Raw genomic sequence first — 9,620 nt, 5'->3', positions numbered from 1 at the left:
GTTGGTGTGCGGTCGAGGGGCGTGGCGCGGGAGGGAGGCAACATTGGTTGGTACACAGCCGAGGGGCGTGGCGCGGGGGGTCGCCGTTGGTTGGTGCGCGGCCGAGGGGCGTGGCAGGAGCGCCGTTGGTTGGTGCGCGGCCGAGGGCGTGGCGCGGGTGCGCGGTTGGTTGGCCGGCGGCGGGCGGGCCATGGCACTGCTGCTGTGCCTGGGCATGACTGCGGCGCTGGCCCGCGGCTGCCTGCACTGCCACCACAACTTCTCGGAGAAGTTCTCCTTCTACCGCCACCATGTGAACCTCAAGTCCTGGTGGGTGGGCGACATCCCCGTGTCGGGGGCGCTGCTCACCGACTGGAGCCAGGACACGATGAAGGAGCTGCACCTGGCCATCCCCGCGGAGATCAGTGAGCGCTGAGCCGAGCCCGGGGCGCCCGGCACCGGCCAGACCCCCCGAGCCGGCCGCTCACCTGGCTCCTCCCCACCCGCAGCCCTGGAGAAGCTGGAACAAGTGGCGAGAATCGTGTACCAGAAAATGGATCAATTGTACCAGGGGAAGATGTACTTCCCGGGTAAGGGGAGGGAAACAGGCAGGGACGGCCCACCCCATACACACACCTCCGCCCGCCATCTGCGCCTGACCTCCCTTCTCCTGCCTCCCCCATCAGGGTATTTCCCCAGTGAGCTGCGAGCCATCTTCCGGGAGCAGGTGCACCTCATCCAGAACGCTATCATCGAAAGTGAGTGAGGGGGGCCGCGGGACCAGGTGCACTGAAGGTGTCGCCGGTCCCCACAGGGCTTGAGCTCCTTCGAGGCTGGGGCCCCGGGAGCAGGGCTTGGCTGGGGCTGAATGATGTGAACAGACCATCTGGATAGGGCAGGCCCCAGGGAGGGACCCCTGTCATCCCATGGTCACCAGTACAGCCCAAAAGATACATGCCACCACCTCCCTGGCACCTCCCCAAACTAGTCCCCTGGAGGTACCAGGAGTGGTACTGCCACCTTCCCCAGGTGTCCGCCATCCTGTGCTGGGAGCCACCCTGGGGACCCCTTCCCTCTGGGTCTTGGACACACACATGTATGTAACCAGGTGGCTGAGGGCGGGCCCCTGAGCCTTTGGCAGGGCTGGGGGACCAAGCTGGGTCTGGTAAAACCACGCTGTCCTGTCCTCCCACAGGCCGCATTGACTGTCAGCGTCACTGTGGTGAGTGAGCTTCCATCCAGGCTGAGGGGTTCGGCACTGGCAGCAGCAGCTCAGGACCCCAGAGGCTGAGGGAGCCTGCAGCTGCCTCTCCTGTGTTGCAGGCATTTTCCAGTACCAGACCATCTCCTGCAACAACTGCACAGACTCGCACGTCGTCTGCTTTGGCTACAACTGCGAGTAGGGCTCAGGCACTGGCACCCGCCTGTGCCAAGGGCCCTGCTGTCCCTGGGGTCCCAGGCTCTCCTGGGATAAGGCTCCTCCGCCTTCCACCTAGCTCTCGTCACCTGGGGAGGGTGGGGTCTGGGGCTGGGGGACACACCACCTCCAAGCCCATGTCCTCACAGGTCCTCGGAGCAGTGGGAGGCAGCTGTGCAGGGCCTTCTCAGTTACATGTGAGTTGGGGTCTCTGGGCAGCAGCAAACTTGCCACCTGGGCTCGGAGAGGGGACACCAAGCCAGGCCACTTGGCCCCCTGACTCCAAATCTGCTGTTGCTGTCATTGTAGAAGTGACTGGCACAAGTAAGTCCCCTCCTCAAACCCAACATGCCTTACCAGAGGTAGTGTGCATGTGAGCACCCAGCCGGTGAGTACGTGCGGGAAGCTGGCTCCCATGGCTCCCATGGCTCCCATGGCCTAGGCAGGCCACAAGGAGGCAGGACCTGGACCCAGCTCTCTGAGGTAGTGCAGGGGGCGGCCCCAGCCCCTCCTCCCTCAAAGGTCTCTGAACTCAGGTGGAGGAAGGGGGAATCATCCTGGCTAAAGGATCCCCATAGAGCCCGGTCCCAGCCTGCCCCATGTGTGTGGCAGAAACGTGGCCAGAGTCTGGGAGGGCTCCCCATGGTGGATGGATGGGGTGCCCGTGGGGGGGCCTGACTGGGCCCCATGTTGTCTTTCAGACAGGACACGAGCTTGAGGTAAGGCCACCCCGACCCAGCCTTCCACAGGGGAGGGAGGGACAAGGGAGTGAGGGGAGACGTGGGGTGGGCTCTTCAGTTCAGTGGGCACAGCAGGCATGGCTCTCTGTGCCTAGAACGTGCTAATGTCACCTCTACAACTATGCCTATGTGTCATTTCATGAACAAACCATGCACTGCTGCTCCTCCTCTGGGCCTGGGACATACAGAACCACCCCAGCCTTGTGAGTGAGCCAGGGAAGGGGGGGCCTCCAGGGTCAGGGTGCACCTAAACCAGGGATTAAATGTTCCACAGGCCCCACCCAACACCCTTTTGCAGTCCCAGTCACACGAGTGACCCACCCTGAGAACAAGCAGGGCTTTTGCCACGCATAGGACCTCCCCATGTCCCAGCTGGGAGGAGAGGCCAGGGCCCCCCCAGGTAATACCCACTGAAAAGGCAGAGGGAGGCACGAGGGGGGCTGAGACACCCCTGTCTACCTGCAGCCTGGTATCCCCAAGCTTCACGTGTCTGGAGCCCCAACACCTGGCCTACCTGACCTTGGAGAATGCCACTGAGTGCCTGACTCAGCACTGACAGCCGGCAGGCCCACCCCAGTGCACGGGAGGCCAGGACTCCTCTGGACTGTTCCAGCCTGTCCCCTGGAGCAGGCTGAGCCTGGTCCCCCTCCAACCCCCGACAGAGCCCAGCCACCCGAGCTGGGAGAGAGGGGAGAGGGGTGGGTTTGTAGGTAGCATTGGCACTTGGCAGGACCACAGAGCTATTCAATAGGATTAAAGTACCTGATGTTTTTCATGGAAGCACGGTTCTTACTTGGGGGACTGAAGGAGCTGGCAGTGTGCTTCTGGGGAGGCCTAAAGGTCCCCCAAATGACCTGGCAGGCCTGCTGGTGCAGAGCCATGCTCCAGGGCCTCAGGTCCTGGGATGGAGATGTTCTACTGTGACCCATCTGGGCATACCTGGCTAGGCCCGCAGAGGTGTACACAATGGGGGGTCGTCATGAAAGATGAGGCTGCAGTTTGGTGGCAGCCGGGGCCAGATGCACCCAAGGCAAAGGGATGCAAGGCCCATGGGCTCTGCCACCTCCATCCTCTGTGACCAGGACGACAGCTACCCGCCAGCTGAGTAGTCCCCGACAGATGGGAGGGGAAGCCGGGAACCCGTGTGCATGTCTGTGCAACCACATGGTGGAATGGTTCTGAGCGCCTGAGCACTCTCTCTCACAGCCCGTTTTCACTCATGTGACCTAAGCCTGCAGCCTCCCCTGCTGCCACTGTACGCACAGGAACGTCTGTGTGCTGGTCGGAAGAGGCATGCAGGTCGGGGGTGGCACTCGGGAAGGCTCCAGGGCACCCTTACAGACCACCCATTGTCAGAGCCAAATGTGGCATGTCGGGGAGACTAAAGGGATATTGGGGGTCTGTCAGGAGCCCATCTCAAGTGTCGGCTGGTCACCAACTGTGTCCTGGCTGTTACTGACACCAAGTGCTTCCTCTTGGGCCCCTCATAGGGACACCAGCAGTTGGGGGCAGGGGAGAAGCTCATGGCTGCTGTTTCCAGGGCATAACGTTGCAGAGGGGATACAGGGCAGGGGCGGGGAACAAGCCGGGGCTGGGTTGAGGGCCTCATCTGGGTTGGCACACCCCACCCTCCCACACTGGGGTTTACGTTCGTGCGGACTGTCCCCTGTCTACATGGCTAAGGTGGAAACCAGGCCAACTGACACAGGCAAGGCTGGGTGCTCTCCTGCCTCTGTCCCCACAGTCCTGAGCAATGCCTGGTCATGGCCCTGTGGCGCCCTGGGGTCCCAGGAGCCTGGATGGCACACTGGGGGCCAAGGTCACCTCAGGGGATGTGAGCCAAGGGAGGCTCAGTCCCTGTAGCACCTGTGACCCCAGTAAGGACAGGAGACCCCACGTGGAAATGTCTGTTTTGCAGCTTTATTGGATCATCTTGACACAAAATCATTACAGCAGCGTGATACGTCTCTCTCTTCTTTATACGGGAATGTCGATAGCAAATAAATTCTTATGTAACACATCATACAATTTCAAAATTCTAGAATCACTGCACGGGATTCTGTAATAGATTATTATTCTACATGCTAAAGTGACAGTTTTCATCAAAAGGACAAGTTAAAATGTCATGGAGGACCATCATCTCTGAGGAATGTCCAGTCTCAGCCTCAGCTGCTGCCTAGGGATCAGGCAGGTGAGGTCCCCTGCCCTGGGGCTGCTCTGCCCGAGGTGCCAGCTGGAGGTCAGTCCCCACACAAGTCCTCCACCGTCCAGCCTGGCCCCTCCCAGCAGCGATGGGACAATGCAGAGAGGAGTCCTGCGGTGTGCGCGGTGGGGAGCAGAGAGTGCCCAAAGGATCGCACAACGCCACCACTCACCAGCCCAAGCCCAGAGAGACACACTTCTGTGGACAGGGAAGAAAGGAAACAGAAAGGCCCAGCCCTCTCCCCTCAGTGGTGCTGACTGCAGCCCTCCTGGGCACCCACAGCCCCTCCCTGCCTGCAGCCTGGCCCATGGCCTGGGGTCCTACAGACCACGTTCCCACCACGGGTTCTGGGGAGAAGGGCCTCCGAGATAGCTGGCCCGTCCTTCACCCCCGTGCAGAAACGCTGGTCAGGATGTTGGAGGACAGAAGCCGTTGGAGAGGAAGAGGTGGGTAAGACAGAAGATGGGGGCCACATCAGCCCCCCTGCCGTGTACCCCTCACCCTGGTGCCTGCTAAGCCCTGACCCAGATGGTGGGTCAGCACTCCGCAGGCAGCCCCTGAGACCACAATCAAGGACCTGGCACGCAGCGTGGGGTGGGGCGTGGAGCAGGTGGGGAGCCCCTGCTGGTCTGGGGACTGGAACGGGGCTTCTTGTCAAAGAGTGGGGAGAGTCCAGGTGACAAGGATGGCCAAATAAATCAATGCGACATACAACCTCGATGTCTAAACAGCATACGACAGTGGAGTTAAATTAACACTCGGGCTTGGGTACAGTACACACAACAGAGGAGTGGTGAGACACGTGGATGTGCGGGTCCACTGGTGCCTGCTCCGAGATGGGCTCCCAGGTGGGGCTCGCGGGCGGCTCAGCACGTGGCCAGCGTGGCCTTCATCTCCTCCAGCACGTTGCTCAGCAGGGTCGCGTCGCTGCACTTCCCGTCCACCGACACGGAGTTCTCCCCCTGCACCAGGGAGAGAGACTGGCGTTCACCAAACTGTGCACATACAGCCTTGGGACCTCACATGTTGTGCTTTTAATCCTGCAAAATACTTTCTAGAGGTGGATGGTGGTGATGGCACAACACATGAATGTACCAAATGCCACCGAACTGTGCGCACTTAAAAACAGTGAAGATGGTAACTTTCATGTGTTTTGTCATGATAATCAGTAAAAATAGCTGAAAACTTCCCAAATGTTAAGAAAGACATAAACACAGGGAGGGATTCAAGAAGTTCGGCAAACTCCTAAAGGATTAATCCCAAAGAAATCCACACTTAGACTCATCAAAAACTGCTGAAAACTAAAGCCAAAGAAAAATTTTAGGCCGGGTGCGGTGGCTCATGCCTGTAATCCTAGCACTCTGGGAGGCCGAGGCGGGTGGATCGCTTGAGGTCAGGAGTTCGAGACCAGCCTGAGCAAGAGCGAGACCCCGTCTCTACTAAAAATAGAAAGAAATTATCTGGCCAACTAAAAATATATATAGAAAAAATTAGCCGGGCATGGTGGCGCATGCCTGTAGTCCCAGCTACTCGGGAGGCTGAGGCAGGATTGCTTGAGTCCGGGAGTTTAAGTTTGTTGTGAGCTAGGCTGACGCCACGGCACTCTAGCCCAGGCGACACAGTGAGACTGTCTCAAAAAAAAGAAAAAAAAAAAGAAAAAGAAAAATTTTACCAACAGCCTGAAATAAATGGTGCATTACCTGTAGAAAGAACAATTGTTCAGATGACTACGGGTCTCTCACCAGAAACCACGGATGCCAAGAGAAAAGTGGCACAATGTTGTTTAAGTACAGAAAGAGACCTGTTTAGCGAGAATGCCATATCCAGCAAACACGGCCGTGAGGAATGAAGGCAGAGTAACAGCCACATGAAGGACAACTGAAGGCTGCTGGGAGACCTGTTCTAAAAGAATCACTAACAGACATTCTTCAGACGGGAGGGAAAGAACCAAAAGAAAAGTGGAACACCAGGAATGAAAACAAAACAGAAATGATAAACGTGTGTGCAAAGACAATAGACTATTCTTCTCTTTAGTTCTTTAGAGTGTGTCTGAGGGTTGAAAGCCAAACCATCACATGTGGGGTGGAGTTTTTCACGAATGTCAACACAACCGTGTGACAGCCAGGAGAGACGAGGGCAGAGGGTGAGCGGCCTGACGACTGCGAGAATTTTACATCCCCCTTGAAGGGTAAAATATTAATCCAAGTATACTATGCAAAGCTAAATAGGTACCGTAGAATCTCTAGACACCCCCACACACAAAGTACAGAGAGGATCCAAACCACAACACATGTTTACAAACAAAAGAGGCCCAGGCATCACCAGGACTCACCTTCTTCACCAGGAGACAGATGTGGTGGCCCTGGATGGAGCGGCTGTACATGGAGGCGCAGGAGTCCACTCGCTCCACAACTGCAATAGAGCGGGTGGGTGAGGCGCCCTGCCCGCCCCGAGCAGGGGCACCTTCCCAGGGCTGCCCTCCCCAACAGCTGCCAGAGGCCCGGCAAGGGCAGGAGGTGGCCCTGTGTGGCCTGGACAGTCGGGGGACAGGAGTCCAGGCGGGAGCTACCAGCCTCTGTGGCACAGGCACCTGCCACAGCGGATCCCAAAGGGTGTGAGTCTCGGAACAAGGGCTGCAGGCCAAGCTCCAAGGAGGAAGGGGCTGGCAGGGCTGGGGCTGGGGCCCGGCCAAGGGAGAACCGGGTGTATAAACACCGTGCCATCCACCAGCCTTTTCATTTTCTTACCGGAAAAGTGGTGGTGAAAACAGATCTTTGTCAGAAGGTTCTGGAAGGACATGCTAATGCCGTCGACTCTGATTGAGCTCATGCTCAGGTCCCCAGACTCCAGCAGCTTGGCAAAGGCATCGCTGTGAGAAGGACACAGGACAGGGAGGGGTGACGCCAGGCCCCCAGGACACCGAACACCAATGCAGACTGAACCGCGCCACAAATGCTGTGGCGGGACCCTCCTTTGCGTGTCTTCAACTTGAGAGGTCGCCATGGTTTTGGAAGGTGTTATTCAGATTGACAGGTCAAAGTCCCAACCTACAGAACCTCAGAATGGGACTTTATTTAAAAACGGGTCTTTTTTTTTTTTTTTTTTTTTTTTTTTTGAGATGGGGTCCCACTCTGTCGCCCAGGCTGGAGTGCAGTGATGTCATCACAGCTCACTGCGGCCTCCAACTCCTGGGCTAAAGGGATCCTCCCTCCTGCTGGGACTACAAGGGTGAGGCACTGCCCAGGGCTTGGAAACACGTCTTTAAAGAGGTCATTACAGGCCGGACGCGGTGGCTCACGCCTGTAATCCTAGCACTCTGGGAGGCCGAGGCGGGTGGATTGCTCAAGGTCAGGAGTTCGAGACCAGCCTGAACAAGAGTGAGACCCTGTCTCTACTAAAAATAGAAAGAATTATCTGGACAACTAAAAATATATATAGAAAATATTAGCCAGGCATGGTGGCACATGCCTGTAGTCCCAGCTACTCGGGAGGCTGAGGCAGTAGGATCGCTTAAGCCCAGGAGTTTGAGGTTGCTGTGAGCTAGGCTGATGCCACGGCACTCACTCTAGCCCGGGCAACAGAGCGAGACTCTGTCTCAAAAAGAAAAAAGAAAGAGGTCATTACAAAAAAAAATAATAATAATAAATAAGAGGACGTCCTGATCCAAGACTTCTGGGGTCCCTACACAGCAGATGAGGACACAGAGGGGACACACGCGAGGATTCAGGGAGAAGGGGCTCACCCTGCCACACCTGACCTTGGACTTCCAGCCCCCAGGACTGTGAGGGACTAAAGTCCTGATGTCTATCTAAGCGTATGGTCTGTGGCCTTGGCTGCCCAAGCAGGTGCAGACACGAGGCAGCTGGACCTGTCACACCGAGGACAAGCAGTGAACAGAGCCTTCGTCCTCGACTTTCACAAGTTAGGTCAAAAGACGCCACTGAGGTAACCACCTAGAAAGTCTCAGGGCCTGGGTGCAGGTGTCTCCGTGGTGGAGGCGGCATACCTGTAGCAGGGCGTCGTGGTCAAGTACGAGGAGCAGCTGAAGTGCAGCTTGAAGTCCAGCTTCTCATGGGTGGCGCCTTCGTCATCCTACAGCGGAGTGGAGGCCACAGCTGAGCAGGTAGCCTCGCCTGGCACACCCAGACACCCCACGGTGGGGGCGACCAGGAGCAGCAGCCAGCTGGGGCCCAGAGCTCCCTGATGCCAACCCGTGCCCCACGCGCAGGTGCGAAGCAGCCCGTACCTTGGCGATGAAGGACAGGGTGCCCTTGAGCTTCTGGGCCATGACGATGCTCTGGACGGTGAACACAAACTGGGCTTCGTTGGAGACACCTGGAGGGGACAAGCAGCAGCAGGGCCTAAGCCTTGGCCCTGGGTGCCCCTTGCCTGATGGGCAAGAGCTCACCCAAGAGCTCCAGGGTTCAGGAGCAAACACAGGGGCTCCTGGTGTCACCCCGCCCCAACCTGGTCCCACTGCCACCCATAGATGGTAGACTTGGCCATTGGGCCTGCCCTTGGGGCACAGATAGCCCGAAAGACCCCAGACGCCTGGGGGCTCACCCGGGGGCAGTTGGAAAGGCACGGGGACACCGTCGTGGACGGAGGAGCCCTCCGGCCGGGCCATCCTGGTATTGAGCGAGTCCAGCACACTGAGCTCCATGCTCTTGAGGACGCTGCCACTGAGGTTCTCCAGGATGATGGACACGGTGACCTGGCTATCCTGTAGGCTGCCCTGGATGCCGTAGGTCTGCAGGAGCAAGGCTATCATCAGCAGCAGCAGCCTGAGGGCTGGAGCTCCTTTCTCTCCAATGGCCACAGAAACAGCAGGCCTTCTGCACGTGCAGAGATGAGCAGGGAGGGGCACACTCCCGACCCGAGACCCACAGCCCATCTCTTTGCGAACACACCAGTCACCCTCCGGTCCCCTGGCCCGCAGTGGGCCAGCATCCAATACCACCACGGCCAAGTACTGCCTCTCGGACGTGATCCTGGGTGCACTGAGGCTCTGGTGCCCCCAGGGGTTCCCACACAATCCTTTGTGTCAACGGAGGTCACCTGCCCCACCCCAGACCCTAGTAACGCCCACGGCACTCACCATTTTAATGTAAGAATTTTCGGCCAGGAGGGAGTAGCTGGACATAGGCTGCGGAGAAGAAAAGACATTTCAGCTTGGGGTGACAAGGACCCACAAGCTCCATTCCTTGCAGGACTGCAGGAACCCTGGGCGAGGGTGCCAGGCTGGGAGCCCCGGCTCACGAGAGCACAGCCTCCAATCCAA

General features: G+C 58.1%; 2 protein-coding genes across 8 annotated transcripts in view; one reads left to right on the top strand and one right to left on the bottom strand.

Annotated features, from left to right (window-relative positions):
* The first annotated feature begins 164 nt into the window (after positions 1-164).
* Positions 165-2,875, top strand: IZUMO4 (IZUMO family member 4). Of its 2 annotated transcripts, XM_069456261.1 has the most exons (9): positions 165-404; positions 489-569; positions 666-737; positions 1,175-1,201; positions 1,303-1,378; positions 1,546-1,593; positions 1,706-1,720; positions 2,098-2,115; positions 2,602-2,875. In XM_069456261.1, the coding sequence occupies exons 1-9, from the start codon at positions 191-193 to the stop codon at positions 2,690-2,692; spliced, it is 642 nt and encodes a 213-aa protein (XP_069312362.1). In that variant the 5' UTR covers positions 165-190; the 3' UTR covers positions 2,693-2,875. The 2 variants fall into 2 exon arrangements, with proteins under 2 accessions (XP_069312362.1, XP_069312370.1); XM_069456269.1 differs by lacking the exon at positions 2,098-2,115.
* Positions 2,876-4,051: 1,176 nt separating this feature from the next.
* Positions 4,052-9,620, bottom strand: part of AP3D1 (adaptor related protein complex 3 subunit delta 1) — a 38,209-nt gene continuing 32,640 nt past the window's right edge. For all 6 annotated transcript variants that reach the window (XM_069480886.1, XM_069480849.1, XM_069480869.1 and 3 more), the window contains 7 exons: positions 9,438-9,485; positions 8,903-9,089; positions 8,586-8,674; positions 8,346-8,431; positions 7,087-7,208; positions 6,672-6,751; positions 4,052-5,301 (listed from right to left, as the gene is read on the bottom strand). In XM_069480886.1, the coding sequence (XP_069336987.1) occupies positions 5,206-5,301; positions 6,672-6,751; positions 7,087-7,208; positions 8,346-8,431; positions 8,586-8,674; positions 8,903-9,089; positions 9,438-9,485 (708 nt within the window). In that variant the 3' untranslated portion in view covers positions 4,052-5,205. The remainder of the gene's footprint in view (positions 5,302-6,671; positions 6,752-7,086; positions 7,209-8,345; positions 8,432-8,585; positions 8,675-8,902; positions 9,090-9,437; positions 9,486-9,620) is intronic.

The sequence above is a fragment of the Eulemur rufifrons genome, chromosome 2 (assembly GCF_041146395.1).
Source record: "Eulemur rufifrons isolate Redbay chromosome 2, OSU_ERuf_1, whole genome shotgun sequence".
NCBI classification, from domain to species: Eukaryota; Metazoa; Chordata; class Mammalia; order Primates; family Lemuridae; genus Eulemur; species Eulemur rufifrons.
This window is presented reverse-complemented; position numbering and strand designations above follow the sequence as displayed.

Coding starts and splice junctions, on each gene's coding strand:
- IZUMO4 (XM_069456261.1), top strand. CDS start 191: ATGGCACTGCTGCTGTGCCTGGGCATGACTGCGGCGCTGGCCCGCGGC. Junction 1,202..1,302: donor TGACTGTCAGCGTCACTGTG/GTGAGTGAGCTT, acceptor CCTGTGTTGCAG/GCATTTTCCAGTACCAGACC. Junction 1,379..1,545: donor TGCTTTGGCTACAACTGCGA/GTAGGGCTCAGG, acceptor ATGTCCTCACAG/GTCCTCGGAGCAGTGGGAGG.